General features: G+C 49.5%; 1 protein-coding gene and 1 long non-coding RNA gene across 3 annotated transcripts in view; one reads left to right on the top strand and one right to left on the bottom strand.

Annotated features, from left to right (window-relative positions):
- The window catches only part of LOC110130299 (uncharacterized), a 139,744-nt gene that overhangs the window by 69,124 nt on the left and 52,354 nt on the right, over positions 1-18,266 (bottom strand). The window lies entirely within an intron of this gene.
- NINJ2 (ninjurin 2) overlaps positions 260-18,266 on the top strand; it is a 73,843-nt gene continuing 55,836 nt past the window's right edge. Inside the window, exon 1 of one of the 2 annotated variants that reach the window (XM_020882152.2) lies at positions 260-605. In XM_020882152.2, the coding sequence (XP_020737811.1) occupies positions 459-605 (147 nt within the window). In that variant the 5' untranslated portion in view covers positions 260-458. The remainder of the gene's footprint in view (positions 606-18,266) is intronic. The other variant, XM_020882151.2, reaches the window with a different exon arrangement.

The raw sequence follows: 18,266 nt of genomic DNA, 5'->3' as shown, positions 1-18,266 counted from the left end.
GCAAGGCTTATGCTTTGGGTCTATTAAGTAAACGACAATTTTTTTTAACTTTTAGGAGCAAAGGGAACTAAGGAAAGCAGAAATCCCTGAGCCTCAGTCTTCGAAATAAGCTGGAGGCCCCCTGGCCTTGGTGACTGGGGACCCTATTTGGCTCCACCAGCAGGAAGCCAGATGGTGTCTTCAGGCTGTTTCTCAATTTCCGGGATAAACCCACAGGATTTCTCTGCCAGGAGTAACCGCTCTTGCTAAAAGCAGGATGAGTGACCTCAGACAGCGCCTCTGGGGCATTGGGGCCACTGGGGTCAACGGTGCTCTTGCCACCGACTCAAAAGGCCACCTGCCAATGTGCCACATGCCACTGCCAGGAGCGTACACACACACACACACACATATACACACGTGTATACTCCCCAGGGGCCAAGGCCAGCACAGCATCCCACATCAGACGGGCGGACAGCATGTCTGTCCCGCCGCTGGGAGGTCTCGCCCACCCAGAGGAAATGGCAGAGATCAGACGGCAGGGCCTGGAGCCCACGCAGTCTGACCAGCACCCGGCCGGTGAGAGCAGCAGGATGGAACCAGAAAGAGGGATCGTCGACCCTCAGGTAAGTCTTCCTGGGACAGAGGGGAGAGGGGCCGGGGGCAGAGGGGGATGCTGGGGAGCAAGGATGGACATTCTGGTACTGCATACTTCCCCCTTGCGCCGGTTTATCCCTTTTCTCCCTGTCTCCCTGCCAGACTCTCCACTTGTTCTGAAATGTGTGAGAAAGGGACTGTTTGAATCCCTCTTGGGCTCTGCTTCCTCACGTCAGTCAAAGTTAATCATGCTGCTGTTACCAGAAGACAATTGCACATCCCTCCCGGGGCTTTCCCCCAAACCCCAGAGCTTCTGTGAAGGCTGCGGGCCGTTCTGCTCCGGAGAAGAGGAAAGAGAGGAGTTTGGGGTTAGGGAGGGGGCAGTTGGCCAGCTCTCCATAGCACAGGTTGGAAGAAACTGGAGTCGTTCCCCCATCTCCGGATAAAGCTCTCCGGTGTGGGACAGAGTGTCTCCTTCCAACAGTGCAAGGTCAGGAGGAGGTAGATACCTGAGTCCCTTCCCAGGGGGATGGGTGTGGGGGCATCAGCAAGTCCAGTCCAGCACCACAGGAGGAGGCAGAGGGGATTCCGATGAGGAGGGTCAGGTCACTGGGACTTGTACTTTTTGACTCTGTCTACTGAACAGAGTCGGACCATAGAGGTTGGAGGAGGACTTTTCAGAGTCCAACAACTGGAAGGATGGAGGAGTCTAGAGATCAGGAATTTGTGATCATGGGATCTGTTCTTTGAGCAAAATCTTAAGCAGCACCCAGTACATGCTTCACATTGAAGCAGAGCTGTAATGTGTGTCGGGCCAGGTAGGGGAGCCTCCGCCTTGGCTCCGCCACTCCTGGGACAAAACTGGGGAGGTCCTAGGATTGCCTGGAAAACTGTATCCAAACCACTGATGCAGCAGCATCTCATCTCTGTGTCTCCTTCCTTGTCCTCCATCCAGATGTGGTCCCATCTCGGGTGGGTTGCTCCCTCCGCCGGTAAGGCTCTTGCCCGCGACTGGTTTCCTAACTTTCAGGTCTCAGCTCAAATGTCACTGTGTTGGGGAGACCTTCCCTCCTCTCTCTCAGGAGGAACCTCCTCTGATTTGTCCTTGCGTGTGTGTGTTTAGTCGCTCGGTCGTATCTGGCTCTTTGCAACCCCATGGACCGCAGCCTGGAAGGCTCCTCTTGTCCATGGGATTCTCCAAGCAGAATACCGGAGTGGTTGCCATTCCCTTCTCCAGGGGATCTTCTTGATGCAGAGATTGAACCCGGGTCTCCTTACATTGCAGGCAGATTCTTTACCATCTAAGCCAGCAGGGAAGCAGTTACACTGCCTGTTTATTGCTTATTCAACCTAATCACTATCATTAGGATGTAAAGTCCGGGCCAGCAGGACCTCCTGTTTATTCACTGCTGGATCCCTAGTGCCCAGGGCTGTACTGGGTACATAGCCTTTGCTCAGAAAATACCTGTTAAATGGTCTACAGCCATACAACGCTGAACATGCCCGATCTCATCTGATCTGAGAAGCTAAGCAGGGTCGGGTCTGGTTAGTAACTTGGATAGGAGAAAATACCTGTTAAATGAACCATGAGTTAGAGGGGATCAACTCTAAGGTCATGAAAGATTCAGGGCTCCAACCCAGGTCTCTGACCCAGGGGTGTACTCTTTGTACTTCATCTGGTTCTTGCCTCCACTGGATCCTAAGTAGCTGGGGAAGCAGTATTGCTCATTTTGAGTCTCTGAAGAACGAATTTCTTATGTGCGACTGGGCTAAGCTATCCTAAGTTACAGGCTAAGGACTCTGCACTTGGGAGAGAGGTTCAGAAAAAAAGAGGCAAATAGGGCTACGGGGGAGGCAGGGTTGGCCAGGCCCTGACAAATGTCTCCACCTCTTGCAGGTGACTGACACAAGGGTGCCCTTCTCTCCCTCTCTTAATACACTCTTTTATTCTGCAATCTTAGTCACACTTCCCTTTGGTCATCTTTGTTTATTTGGCTGGTCAGAAGGCTATCCACTAGTTTCCACAAATTTCTGACTGGCTTCTGGGTCACACTAAGTCTTGGATCTTTCAGGAAACTTCAGCCATCTGAGGTGGCAGGCAGTGGTGGGGCCTCTGTCACCTGTTGGCAGAATTTCACCCTCTCCTCCCATGCGGCTACCTCATGGGATCTAGAGGAGCAATGCGTATAAGACCACGGCATGTCATGTACTGAGTAAACAGTTCTTGCTCTGTCTGAGGATGCTTTTCCAGGGGTAGTTAAGCTCTGTTGACTGTAGATCAGCACCTTATCCATTCATCCAACTCATGTCTTCTGATCAATGGCCATATACTGCACTCCGTGCTTTCAAGGTATGGAAAATTCCTCTTATTTCATGAGGTCAGTATAGTGGGTTCAATTTCTCCATGAGCTAAATGTTGCTCCAAGACTAATTCTTAAATGTGTAGATGTGTTATTTATTCCAAGAAGGATAGATAGAATGTGAATGACTTACTGTTTTCCAGCCTGATCACTCCAGTCCAAATTATGACGACACAGTATCTAAACCAGGGTGACTTTTTTTTACCATTTTATTTACTTTTTATTTTTTAAATATTTATTTACATATTTATTTGGCTGCATTGGGTCTTAGTTGCCGCATGTGGGATCTTTCACTGCAGCACGTGGACTTTAGTAGTTGTGGTGTGTGGTGTTAGTTGCCCCATGGCACATGGGATCTTAGTTCCCCAACCAGGTATTGAACCTGAGTGCCTTGCATTCAAGGCGATTCTTAACCATTGGACCACCAGGGAAATCCCAGGGAAGCTTTTTTTTTATATTTATTTATTATTTTTTTCTTAATATTTATTTTTGGCTGTACTGGATGTGGGCTGCACGTGGCTGCACATGGGCTTTCTTGAGTTTCGGTGAGCAGGGGCTACTTTCTAGTTGCGGTGCTTGGGCTTCTCATTGTGGTGGCTTCTCTTGTTGCGGAGCACGGGCTAGAGAGTACAGGCTCAGTAGATGCAGCGCATAGGCTGAGCTGCTCTGAGGCATGTGGAACCTTCCTGGACCAGGGATCGAATTGGCATCCCTTGCATTGGAAGGTGGATTCTTAACCACTGCACCACGAAGGAAGCCCCAGGGCAACTTCCTTGACCATATAAATGTTGCTCTCCTCTTTATAATCCTGACCTTGGAGGCTTCACTTATGTTAAGCACCTAGATTAACTCTTATTGACCAATATCCCATCACCAAAACAAACCGAACCACAGGAAGAAAAATATTTATTGAGCCTCAACACTCAAAGCACCAAAGAAACCATGATACCTGACTTTGGAAAGCTTATGATTAAGTCAAGGAAATACACATAGTCAACTATAATATAAAGAAACTGTTTAGTTAAAACAGTTGTTTCCCAAAGATGTGGTCCAATTACCACCAGCTGGTAGTAAAAGTATTAGCAATGGCTGACAATTTTCTTTTGTCACAGCTTTCGTTATAGTTTTAGTGTGTGTTACAGAACATCTAACAAATCTACCAAACCTGTGATTTCAAATTTTTTGCTGCTTAGGATGAGGCTAAAGCAAGTGGCATGATATGCTTTAAGGCAGACCTTGTGACTGATGTGGGCACACCCTGAATGTTTCAGTCATCGTTTTAACTGTAGAGAAGTGTGATGGCTTGGGTGATATGAATCAGGGGGTATGTGACTGTGCGTATTGCAGATTTCTTTTCGCTAAAACCCGAAATCTTGAATAAAGTACAGCTAAAGTTTGGGAAATGCTGACCTAAAAATCACAAATCTAAGCGTCTGCAATCAGCAATGCAGGTGCTTTCCGAAGTCAGGACCGTGAGCATGGGATGGCTGCAGTGGGCCAGCTGCAAGGGAAAGGGTGACCGGGTCCTCAAGGCAGACTACCGCTATCCAGGCATCACAGGAACTGCCCCCTTCCAGGCTCTGGACTTGACTTGTTTTCCATCTTCCCCGGCTCCCAGAGTCTGGATGCATGAACGGCTGAGGACCAGCCCTTTCTTCGCTTTGAACCAGTGATGCGTCCCCACCCAGAGAGTGGATACCAAGATGCTCTCCCTTCTCCTTCCCAAACTGAGCTCTTCTCCAGCTTGCACATTCCCCTAAATGGATTCAGTCCTCAGCCCCCTCTTTTCCACCTGTGCTGGAGGTAGAAGGAGACAGGAGGATGATAGGAGACAGCCTCCTAATGCCAAAGTTGCTCAGTCATGTCCGACTGTTTGGTGACCCCATGGACTACATGGAATATATGGAATATAGTCCATGGAATTCTCAAGGCCAGAATACTGGAGCGGGTAGCCTTTCCCTTCTCCAGGGGATCTTCCCAACCCAGGAATTGAACCCAGGTCTCCCACACTGCAGACAGATTCTTTACCAACTGAGCCATAAGGAAAGCCCAAGAATACTGGAGTGGGTAGCCTATCCCTTCTCCAGAGGATCTTCCCCACCCAGGAATCGAACTGGGGTCTCCTGCATTGCAGGTAGATTCTTTACCAACTTAGCTATCAGGGAAGCCCTCAAGACTGGTACATATCAAATGCAAACTCAGTATAGAAGGAGTGTAATACAACAAGAGACAGAATATAATGGGAGTGGAGGTAAAAGTGACTCATGAACAGGAGGGCTAGAAAGTGCTTGGCAAGTATCTTGCAATCGACATCCAGAAAACAATTTGGTCGTACATATCAAGAGGCTTCAAAACAAGCCAGTAACCGCACTTCTAGAATCAGCCTAAGAAAATAATCAGACACATGTTCAGATGTGCAAGGATGTTCACTGAAATATTATTCTTATAAAAAAATGGAGTAACTAACAATGGAGGAATGGTTAAATAAATTTTGAAAGTGAAAAGTCAAAGTGAAAGTTGCTCAGTGTCCAACTCTTTGCGACCCCATGGACTTAACAGTCCATTGACTTCTCCAGGCCAGAATACTGGAGTGGGTAGCCTTTCTCTTCTCTAGGGGATCTTTCCAACCCACAGATCGAACCCAGGTCACCTGCATTGCGGGTAGATTCTTTACCAGCTGAGCCACAAGGGAAGCCTAAAATAAAATTTGACACATCTGTTAATAGATATCATGGATGTTGAGGTTTGACAGAAAACAACAAAATTCTTAAAGCAATTATCCTTCAATTAAAAATAAATAAATTTTTAAAAATAGATATCATGGAATTTTTTTTCAGTGTTTAGGAAGAATATTTCAACAAATACCAGCCTGAATGTGAGAGGGGTTTGGAGGGGAATGGATATGTGAATATGTATGGCTAAGTCCCTTTTCTGTCCACCTGAAACTATCACAACATCGTTAATCAGTTATACTCCAGTATGGGACTTCTCAGGTGGCACTTAAGTGATAAAGAACCTGCCTGCCAATGTAGGAGATTCAGGAGACATGGGTTCAGTCCCTGGGTTGGGAAGATCCCCTGGAGGAGGGCATGGCCACCCACTCCAGCATTCTTGCCTGGAGAATCCCATGGACGGAGGAGTCTGGTGGGCTACAGTCCAAAGAGTCGCAAAGAGTTGGACACAAATAAAGTGACTTAACATGCATGCACTCCAATATAAAACAAAAAGTTTAAAGGAAGAATAGCAAAATGCTAACTATATTTTAAGTCAAAAAATTAATTTATAGAGAATATTTATACAGAACATTTATCCCAATTGACTTAAAAAAATCATATAGGATAAACATGTACAGGAAAACTAATCACAAGAAATATACCAAAATGTTAATACTGGCTACTTCTGACTTATAAATACTTATTTTCTCCTCTTGCTTTTATTTTTACTTTTTATTTCCTTTACATACTTTCTTCTAACCCATATTATATTTAGAGTAGGAAAAAAACCCTTCAAGTTAAAAAAGAAAAATAAGAGAAGTAGCTGTGCCTACATGCAAATAAGATTTGTGAACATGAGCCACAGCAGATACATACATACATGGATATTTATTTCCCATCTCTGACTACCATGGAAATAAACAGCTGACTAATTTGTGTTAGTTGGTTTCTCCTTTGAAGTGGTTGTCCCACTTTTTAAAATTTTTATGTAGTATTAATATCTCAACTCTAGCTTTTCACATCTGAGAATGTTCTGAGAACAGACTTCAGAAATGTGAGGTCCAGGGACAGGCCTGCAGGCCACTAAACTCCTTCAGAGGAACACTATCAGACATAAACGGGGGGCTGGGGGGGGGGGGGCTGCATCCCTGATGGAATTACATCTCACGCCTGACGACCCCAGCAACACATCTGCTATCATCCACAGAAAAAAGCAAAAATCACTGTATTACATAGAGGGATACAGAGGTGATAGCTAGACAGACAGACAGATGACAGAAAGATCTGGGATAACTTCTTGGAGGGGGCAGTCACTGGGTAGACTCGGAAGCATGAACAGGACTGAGCAGCAGAGAACATTCTAGCCGTGAGGACGGTGTGAACAAAGGCAGGACATCATGGGGCATCTTTGGGGAAGGACAAGTAGCCCAGTTTGTCTAGACTACATTGTGAATGGAGAAAAGATAGTGAGAAATAAGATTATAAAGGTAGGCTGGAACCAGACCATGATGGACCTTGAAGGCCATGCCACCCTCCTCTGGGGTAAACTGACCAGTGACTCTGGTGGCAGATGATGTTCTGAGCTCTGCAGAAGCACCCGGGCTTTCAGATGGAGGCCCTAGAGAGGGGTTGGCAAGGATGAAAAACGTGGCCATGCCTCCTAAGACCTAACTTTCTCCCAGAGCCAAGTTTGAAATGGCTACCTGCATTTAAATAGGGCAGACCTAGCAGACCCAGCAGAATGAAGGCCTTGTTTATAGAGGAAAAAAACTGAGGTCCAGAGACAAGTGATATTCAGCTGGACCTTAGAATCCTCATGCACACAGTCTGTCCACATCAGCCCCACATTGAGCCAAGTATCCAATGGACAGCAGACAATGCTTCAGTAAATATGGTGTCTGCTGACTGACCACATATTCAATTTGCAGGCACAGTGAAAGGGTCCTTCAAAAACAGGAAGCAAATAATCCTCCCACCCACCTCCCACCCACCCATCAATCATGACTCCGCCTTTAACAGGGAACAAGCTGATCAGCTCAGGAAGGCCAAACACCGCATCAGGGCAGGAGGGTGGCGGGGCCAGGGCTCAAACCCAGGTTTTCTTTCTGCCCTGCTCTGGCTCAGTGGTTTTGAGATGCAGTCCTGGGGCAGCTGCCTCCGGTCACTTGGAAGCTTGTTAGAAACGCAAATTCTCAGTCCCTACTCCAGACCATCTAGTCAAAGCTATGGTTTTTCCAGTGGTCATGTATTGATGTGAGAGCTGGACCATAGAGAAGGCTGAGATCCTTTTAATTGTAGTACTGGAGAAGACTCTTCAGAGTCCCTTGGACTGCAAGGAGATCAAACCAGTCAATCCTAAAGGAAATCAACCCTGAATATACATTGGAAGGACTGATGCTGAAGCTGAAGCTCCAAAACTTTGGCCACCTGATGGGTAGAATTGACTCTGGAAAAGACCCTGATGCTGGGAAAGAGTGAACACAGGAGAAGAGTGCAACAGAGGATGAGATGGTTGGATGGCATCACCAACTTAATGGACATGAGTTTGAGCAAACTCCAGGAGATAGTGGAGGACAGAGGAGCCTGGTGTGCTGCAGTCCAGAGGGTCACACAGAATAGGGACAAGACTTAGCGACTGAACACCTCCATATTTGCAAGATCAGAAGCCCTGGGCATGAGGCCCAGTAATCTGTGTCCTAGCACATTCCCTGGTGATTCTGATGGACGTGAAGTTTCAGAGCCACTGTTTACAGACATGGTCGATTGATGTTGGGAGACAGGGGGTGGGGGTGGGGGTGGGGGGCATGTGGGGAGGCGGCATGGAGGCTCCAAGACTGGCCTCTTTTCTCCAAGGTACTCCTAGATCCATGAAGGAGCACTCGCACCAGACCTGCAGGGAGCAGCCCACCCAGGGTCCAGGAGGGTTGGGGGCAAGGCCAGGGCCCAGGCTGGAGCAGATGCCAGGGAGGGGGGCTGTCAGTCACCTTCTGAACCTTCTGAGAGCACAAAGGCCTCAGCCCCCCAGTCCAACCTTCTTGTTTTGAGGCGGATACCACTGCACTGTTACTGCTGGGGGATTCACACCCACTCTGATGAGAGACGCATCGGGGTACTGCAGTACGGGAGAGAGGTGTCAGGCAGGCCCACCCCACTGGGAAGATTCAGTGTGAAGACACTGTCTCTCTTCTGTCACCCAGCCCTGACTCTCACACCAAGAGGGCAACTCTGGGCAAGAGTAGGGACTTCCCACAGGGCAATCCTCATGGCCCTGAGTTGGGGGGGCACTTGCTTTTTCTTGGGGTGGGGAAAAAAAAGCCCAGGGTCTTGAGGACAGGAGGAGGAGGAAGGGCAGCCAGATGAGGTCATGCAACATGGAGTGTCTCTGCAAAAGGGCTTCAGTGTCCTGGACAGCCAGCCTCAAGAGCTGGGCGCCTGCCAGGCCCCACGCCAGGAAAATGGAAAACCCGTGGGCCTGGCCGAGGTGAACTCCCTGTTTCCACAGCCCCCATCCAGGAACCGGGGGAGTTCCCCGCCCCAGGTGCGGGGTCAGGCTTCGGTCTTTGTTCTGTGTGCTTGCCTGGGCAGCAAGTCCAGGGACCCGAAGACTGCCCGGACACAGGTCCTCAGTCCTCTGCACACAGCTAGCTCGTCTCAGTCACACAACTGGGAACTTTCTCCTTCAGCTGCAGTTTCCTAGAAATGTGGCCGCCCCACGTTATGATTCAGACAGGGCTCAGTCCCTAGGGGTGCCAGGGCAGGGCGGGGCTGGCAGCCCTGGACCTTCAGGCCACTCCCTGTCTCTGCCTCTCTGGTTTTCACAGAAATCCACACAATTGAATGCTCATCCACACCCCTTGCTGTGAACGGTTTTCAACGGGGTGAGGGCTGGGAGTGGGGAACAGAGATCTTGCTAAACCCATGATCGCTCTGTTGCCACAACAGTCTCTGTGAACTGGATTCTGGCAGCAACTCCAGGCAATCACTGGCCAGACAGCCAGTGCCCTCCCAGTCCCATGGGCCTCCAGAGGCCATGGGGCTCAAGGAGCAGAAGCTTTGGACTCTCTGTAAAAGCTGAGCTTTCTCCTCTCCAGAATCTGGCGGTTGTCGGGGCAGGAAGGAGTGAAGAGGAGGCGGGAGTCGGGGTGGGGAAGGAGAGCGGAGGGTGCACAAGCTTCGGTTCAATACAGTGTCCACTGGTGTCCCCAGATCCCAGCAGTCCAGGATTGCCCGTGCTGTCCCCACAGGCATTTCACAGTAATAGCAGCCTGCAGGAGACCATCCTTGTGAGGGACAGAGGGAAAGAGAGGCCGAGGGATGGAGAGACAGGGTGGAGGGGATCCCTGTTGCTGCTTTTTCCACCCTCCACGGGAGGGACCTGCAGTACTTTTCCTCCTCCTATAAGGAGTCAGCATCCTCCCCCGCCACCCTAATGTGACCTACTTACCTACACCCTTTACAGGGAGGGACTCTGGACAGCATCCCAGTCCAGGGCAGGGCTGTCTGAGTGTCAAAAAGATGAGTTCTCTAATAAGGGAAATTCAGACACTGTAAGGGGGCTTCCCTGTGGCTCAGATGGTAACGAATCTGCCTGCAATGTGGGAGACGTGGGTTCAATCCCTGGGTCGGGAAGATCCCCTGGAGAAGGGAATGGCAATCCACTCCAGTATTCTTGCCTGGGAAATCCCGTGGATAGAGGAGCCTGGCATGCAGGATAGAGTGCATGGGGTTACAAAAGAGTTGGACATGACTGAGCGATGAATGCTAGACCCGTAAGGTGTTAGGGAGGTCAGGCAAGGCTGGCAAGAAGGGGGATGGAGGCTTGTGGCTCCCAAGGACAGTGCTCATCTGTGGCTGTTGGCCATCAGGCCTGAGTCACAGCCTGATTATAGGGAAGAGATATGGGGCCAGGAGTGGCTGGAGCAGTCGAGGGAGTGCACAGACCCAAGGGAAATCACACAGAACTGCCAACTCCTGCAGGCTCTCCAACACACTGCCCCGAGAGCACTGACCTGAGGTATCTCATCTCTGAGCCCATATCCTTATCTGCAAAACAGGGATAATACTTTCTACTTCAGAAGATGATGAAAAGAGAAATTATGTACCCCACCCTCAGTTCCTTCCTAAAGAAAACTCGACTTGGGTCTCAGAACAACGGCACCCACAAGATAACAGCGACCCGGCAAGGAATCTGAGACTCAAAGAAGTTAAATCATTTATGCAAAGTCACACAGCCAGGAGCAGAGCTGAGGTTCACGTTCCTGACTGTCCGCTCCAGACATGTGCTCTCAAATCCCACCCCAACCCCCACTGGAATATCACTGGCCTTAATGAGAAAGGGTTTGGCAAAACCCATGTCCCCAAATCTTAAGTAAATTTAGAATGCTGAGTCAGATTGGGGCTGGAGGAATCAAAGACTAATTGGCTTGTATAATGCTGTGGCTTTATCCTCCTGCTTTCTGGAGGCTGTAAGCGACTATCTGCTCTCAAGCCGCCGGGCCTCCAGCCTGGCCCCCCTCCAGCCCTTTCTTCTCACTGCAGCCACAGAGAACACTGTCCTGCTTCTAGCCGTGGTTCCCGGCGGCCCTCAGGATCTCATCCAGACCCAGTGCGGCCAGGGCCCGACCTATCCTCAGTAGGTCCTAGGCCAGGGGGGGCAGCCCTATCCTGTTTTTTATCAAATGTACAAAAATATACCCATACCATTCACCAAATACAAATGCTTCCATGTAAAAAAAAATCTTGAAAGGCTTTTTAATCATTTGAACGTTGAAAAATCAATTAAAATACTCAGTTTTCATACACAGGTTCTAATACATTTTTTTCATGCCTCAAATATTTGGGGTCTTTGGAAAGTGCTTAATTACTACACGTACATGCTGGTCACCTCTGACTGCGACTCCAAGGACTGTAACCCACCAGGCTCCACTGTCCATGGGATTCTCCAGGCAAGAATACTGGAGTGGGTTGCCATTCCCTTTTCCAGGGGATCTTCCTGACCCAGAGATCGAACCCTCATCTCCTTTGGCTCCTGCATTGGCAGCCTAGTGTTGTGCACATGATGCCTAAGGGGCGAAGGAGTGGTCTGTGCAGTGCTGGGGCCATGCCCCCCCACCCCACACACCAGGCCTCTGTAAAGACTGTTTCCTCTGCTTTTGTTTCTCCTCCTATAGCTGTAAATGCTCACACCATTGTCCCCTCCCACACTGCTCTGTAATTTATTTATTTTGACCCAAGTTCACAGATACTTAACCTCTCAGTTTCCTTGTATGTAAAACAGGAATTATAGTGACACCCACCTCATGGGGTTTTTAAGAGGACAAGTTCATACATAATAATGAGATTCACGAATCATCACCTGCAAGCTTGTTAGAAATCTCAGGCCCCACCCCGATGGACTGAATCAGAACAAGATCCCCCTGAGATTCAAATGCCATTTCAATTTGTGGAGCCCTGTGCTAAAGCACTGACCACAAAGCCTGTTACATGATAAACACTCAGTGACAACTGTGTTGATCATTATCATCATGACTATTAAAGTAGTCAAGCTTTTACGGTTGTCTCCAATTTCCCTGTTTGACTTACTTTTAACTTCCAAACACTAGTTCAGTGGTTCTCAAATGGAGTTCCTGGGGAACACTGGCTTCCCTGGTGCACCCACCCCAGCTAAACGCTGAGGCTGCCATCAAGAGGTGCTTCCTGCTCTCAGACAGCTTCCCTCCATCTGCAAGAGACACAAGGATAGAGGCAGCTGCAGCAGGGCAGCAGCTGGGGTGAAAAGGGCTACCAAGCTGCTCCAGGAGGCAGCTGACCCAGGCGCGGGCCGGTGGGGGTTGAAGGGAGAGTCAAGGAAAGTCCTACTTAATCTAAGAGCTGAAAGATGAGCTAGTAACTCAGGATTCTCCCCAAAAGTGGCAATGTGGTCCCCACTTAAACAGTGGACTGACTGCTCCCACAGTGTGAGAGGAGCTTTAAAGACCCTCAACTTTGCTCCAAGGAGCAAAGCCCAATTGTGTGTGTGTGTGTGTGTGTGTGTGTGTGTGTATGCGTGCTCAGTCATGTCCAACCCTTTTCCAACCCCATGGACTGTAGCCCACCAGACTCCTCTGTCCGTTGGATTTCTCAATCAAGAACACTGGAGTGGGTTGTCATTTCCTTCTCCAGGGGATCTTCCCAACCCAGAGATCAAAGAGGCATCTCCCGCTTGGCAGGTGAATTCTTTACCACTGCTCCACCTCAGAAGCCATAAGATATAATATATAGATCTAGATCCACTGGCTTTGCGGTTTGCTCCCCCATGCAAACAAGGGAGCCCTGGGGGTTTGAGTCTGAACCCTACGTGGCGTGCCGGTATGAAGCCCAGTCACTTAGAATTAATTCTGGCTTCTTTGCAAACCAACCCTCAGTAGTAGAACTGTTGTTCTGGGCAGCTGGGGTTCCTCAATTGCAGGACGAAATCAATGATCCTCCCCCACAGCATTCCTGTCAGGATAAAGTGAAGGCCCAGAGGTCCACTCCCTGGCCACACAGCAAGACAGAGGCCAAGGTTCCCGAGTTCGGCTCTTGGTAGCAGCATCTGGGCCTGCGCCGGCTGGACCTCAGGGCTACAAGCATTTCTTCCGATGTGTACTTGCAAAGGCCACACCACCCCCACCCCAGTCCAGGCTGCGGGGCTGAGAGGCTGTCAGCGAGCAAGATGCAGGGCGGTCAGCTGGGGCCAGCCAGGGTCTCTGATGGCTGGCTGATTCTGGAGAGAGGAGAATGGGCGATGTTTCCCGTGCCTGGCAGTCCCTAACGGATGTTCTGAGGACTCCAGAGCAGACTAGGACCAGTGCAGACTCTGGTAGAGGCCCTGTGGAAACAGCAATATTTTTTACACGGACCCGACCGCCTCCTTTACAAGCAATGCACTACAGAGGGCCTTTCCCGCCCCAAGCGCCACGAGAGGCCAGCGCGCAGGGCCAGATTGGCTGAGAGGAGTAGAGCCGCCGCCGATTGGCTGAGAGGAGGCCGGACCGCCGCCGATTGGCTGCAAGGGGCCGAGCCGCCGCCGATTGGCTGAGAGGAGACCGCTGGATCACTGCGGGGCTCAGCATCATGACAGCGACGTCAGCTGACTCGGTTGAGCTTCGGGAGGAAGCCGCGGCGCGGCGCTGGGCGGGCGGTGGGTTTGGCCTTGAGCTTTTGTTACGTGGCTTTATCGCTTCCTTCCCCCGCTGAAGGCCGAGGCCAATCCTAACCCTTTTCTAGAGCGAAACACCCCCTCCCCACTCGGCGGCTCCAGCCCGATGGTAGAGGGCCTCTTCCCTTGGGGCGGGCGGACGCGCTGACCGTGGAACCGCCGGGGCTATTTCGGTTCCTTCTCCGCCCCGCGGCCTTGGCTTCCTGCTGAGTTTCCCTAGGCTTCCCTTAGCTCACCAGTGACCACAGACGCCGCTTTCAGATAACTTGCTTTATGTCAAACAGACCATTTGCGTCTTGTTTGCGTCTTTTTTGGGGGTGGTGGTGGTGAATTTTTAGGGCAACGGTGCGGATATTCTTAACCCCCCCCCCCCCCCCCCATTACAGGTGAGAAAACATGCAGTTCGGGGAACTTAATTTGCTGAATGTCACAGCTCGGAAGTGGTTCAGCTGAGGTTCACCTCCTTGGCTGGCTGGCTGCAGCACTGTGCACTTTCCCCCTGCACTGCCCTCCCCCTGGGTGAGGCCAAGCCAGGACCCTGCTGAAGAATGGTTGTGGTTTGCCAGATTCTACCCTGGAGTCACACTGTCTTCAGAGACATTTGCGGGGGGCGGGCAGGCTAGGAAATAACCTAGCTCTAGGGAGTTGTTGGAAAAGATTTCCCCTGGAGCCTGTTTTCTTCAGCGCAAGGATCTAATCCAAGCGAGTGATCTGGAATTCTTTCCTGTCTTCTGTGAGGAGCATCCTGGCTTAAGGCACGTTCCTCCCCCCAGCCTCATACCCCTTCCTGCCCCCTGACCCAGCAGAGAAAGGTAAGGCCCCGCATGTGTCCCACTGAAGCTCTTCTGCAAATCAGGCATAAAGGTCAGGAACCCAGAGGAGGAGAAAGCGAGGCTTGGACACAATCACCCTCCAGTGCTCAAGAGTGCCTGAGAAAGACAGCCGGGTCCTAGGTCCTCTCCTTGTCCCCTTGTAGTAGACACATTTCATGTCCCCTGGAGAAACCTCTTCCCAGTGGGAGGGCAGAAACGTGTGAGAAAGTGGCAGCTTTAAAAGTCAGACACGCTGTACACCTGGAAGACAGGGTTTTTGTGTTTTGATGGGACATCTGTAAGGCCATGGCTGGTCTTTACTATTTAAAAGTAGTACAAGCAAATCACCAAGTAATTCCACCTTGTAAACATAACTACGTAAGAGAGAAGCCTGAAAACCACCTGGAGGACCCATACCTTCAGATCCCTAGACAAAGGGGATGCAAACAACTCATGCAGATCCCTTCTTATCTCATGTCCAACCTCCAGCCCTCCATCTAGCAGGGATGGGTGGGGGCATCTGCAACTTCAGAGCTACAGAGAGGGTGGGGTGGGGGGTGATTCTCCTACATATGAGTAAAATGATATGAACAGAGTATTCAAAAGGTAAAAACACTGTTAAAAGGCAAGGAGGAACAAAAAAGTTATCAGGCACCTGATGAATTCATGGCTGTAGTTGAAGGCCCTGGAGCCAGAGAGAGGGAGATATGAGACCATAGTGCTGGGGACCAGGGGTACTGTATCCAAAAAAAACCAACAACAGTTTAACTTTTCTCAGGTGGGAAGCTAATCCCTACCCTTTTGTAAAGCTTCAGTTTCCACATTTGTAAAAGGACTTCAGATAAGATGGTTCCTAAGCTGCCACACATCTGGAGACTCCTGATTCTGCAGCGCCCAGATATTTTCATTAAATGTTGCTCGCCTCCTCCATCTCAATAATGTGTGAATCATCTGACTGACTGCTCAGCTTCCCTGCCTTATGAGATCACCCCTGCCTGTTCCAATGCATTTGGCTGCCAGAGAGCAAACATTCCATGTGTGAGCTGGGGCTACATGTTGTTGTGATGATAGATCTGGCAAATTTGAGGCATTTGAGTTTAACGCAAAACAGCACATAATGCAGGCTCCTGGGGGCCTGAACCTGGGGCAAAGCCCCCTGATTCACTTGCAGGTGGTTTTGGTTGTCATGCCTCAGGGCTTGGAAGAGCCCAGAACCATCCACCTACCTACCTACCATCCTCAAAAAGTTGTCCAGTCTACCCTCCCCTTCCATCAGGTAGGGTTCATTATACCCATAATCATCAAACTTGCCTGCTAAGCCGAGATTCTACTTAATAGAACCCTAGGTCTCTTCATTGCAGGCAGATTCTCTACTGTCTGAGCCACCAGGGAACCCCTTTAGAATCCACAGTTGGAGTTAAAGTCGTCCTCAGGAGGCACTTGCTAGAGAATCTGTGTACACCACATACACAAACACAATCATACTTCCCAGATAGCACTGGTGATGAAGAAGCCTGCCAACATTGGAGACGTAAGAGACTCAGGTTTGTTTCCTGGGTCAGGAAGATCCCCTGGAGAAGGAAAGAGCAACCCACTCCAGTATTCTTGCCTGGGAAATCCCATGGATAGAGGAGCCTGGCGGGGTCCATGGGGTCACAAAGAGTCAGATGCAACTTAGCAACTAAACAACAAACACAATTGTGGAAGATGGTCATGTTCTCTCAGTAACCACCCACACACAGTTTCCAGAATGTACCAGGAGCTCCTTATGGGTACCTCATACCTTTAAATACACAGATGAAGCCACAGGTTAGGGTGGGGAACAGGATTCTTCTTTTCAGTTAATTGTCACACAGTGTTTTGAGTACCATCACTGAGCATATGAAGGAGAAGGAAGGGAAAGGGTGAGGAAGGGGCACATATTTTAACATGTTCAGCACAGTGGTCAAGAAAGCATGCTCTGGCCCTGGAAGGCTTGGACTTGATCCTGGGTCTTCCATTTCCTTGCTGTGCTGTCTAACCTAAGGCAAATTACTTAACCTCTCTGTGCCTCGGTTTCTTATAGGATTGTTATGGGGGTGAGATGAATTAATTCTGGTGAAACACTAAGAAATGCCTGCCCCATGTAAGTGCTCTATGAGTGTGACCATTATCGTGACAAGTCCTCAGCTAGCTACCTTACACATATTTTTTATTTAACATTAACAACAATTTCTTTTGAGAAGGAAAATGCAGGAAATCACTGCGTTCTACACTAGTTATAACAATGTCTGTGACTGGGGGTGTACGTGAGAAAGGAAATAAACAGATATTTGGACCAAGTCCTTATTTCTTCTGTTAGTCCTTTCTATAATATATAAAGGGTTTCTTTCTCTTTTTTTGATTTTTATTTTTGGCTGCACTGGGTCTTCGTTGCTGTGCAAGGGCTTTTCTCTAGTTGTGGCAAGTGGGGGCTACTCTCTAGTAGGGGTGCAGGGGCTTAGGACCATCTCATTCTTTTGAAGTGCTGCACAGTATTACACAATATGGATATACAATAGATTATTTATCCATTCTCATATATTTATTGGGCCCCTAATATTTACTGTGTCCATACGGGATGTGAGAGGAGGCATAGATGGCAAGGTCACACAGAGCATATTCCCCAAGAAGCTGGTAATTTTGTGGGGGAACCCAGGACTTGGATGAAATAATCAGAGACTGATACAAGAAGGCATGTAATAAAATATTCAACTGAATTTAAAATTTAAGTGTCCATGCTAGTGATTTAATAGGAATAACAACAGATTGTAATGATGCAGCTGAGGGCCTGCCTCCTGGAAGCCCTGGCTGGGAGGGACAGAGAGGAAATTTACCCATTAGTTCTTCCAGCCTCAATGAAAGATTACTGAGGGCAGGAAGGACACGCCTGCACTCCCTTACAAGCTGCAACACAGCAGCGCTGGTGTCCCAGCTGCAGGTGGAATGCAGCAGGCCTGGGGGCTCCTGCAGCTCCAAGGTGTGGGCAGCCCTTTCCTGCCAACTTGCTGCTGGGGGTTGTCCTCCCCTCCACCTTCTGCTGGGGGCCCGTGCAGCTCTGCCTGAATCCCAGGGGGTGCAGACTCCTCCGGGCACAGCAAGTCTGTTCCAGGAGCCAGGACGAGAGGCTCTCCATCCTCTGTCTGGCCCTGCTTCCTGGGTCGTGAGAATAGCTGCCCCACAGGCCGGGCTGGGGACATTCTGTGTGTAGGTACTTGTAAGCTTTTGCCAAGGTTGTATTTCTTTTACCCCACCCCTGAGCTCAAGTCACTACCTAAATCAGTCACACTTGGCTGCCTCAGAGAATTAGGGGGTGTCAAAGCCTACACTTGACATTCCTTCTGCAAGGCCCTACCCAGCAGCCTTTTAATACCTTAGTGGCGGTAAATCTTTTAACCTGAGCCTTGACCACTTATGCTTCCACACATGCCTCTGTGTTGACAAAGTCAATAGTCTATGAACAGAGAAATATTTACTAGGCACTTAATATGATTTAGCTCTGTACAAAGCCTAGGGTTAGGGGTGTTGGGGCAGGGAGGGTTATAGGAAAAGAGAGAGGTGGTCCTGCCACAGGGGCTTACAACTTCGATGTGCAGAGGAGCACAAC

Source organism: Odocoileus virginianus, chromosome 23 (assembly GCF_023699985.2).
Source record: "Odocoileus virginianus isolate 20LAN1187 ecotype Illinois chromosome 23, Ovbor_1.2, whole genome shotgun sequence".
NCBI classification, from domain to species: Eukaryota; Metazoa; Chordata; class Mammalia; order Artiodactyla; family Cervidae; genus Odocoileus; species Odocoileus virginianus.
Note: the sequence above shows the minus strand (reverse complement) of the source record. Positions and strands in the feature narration are given on the sequence as shown.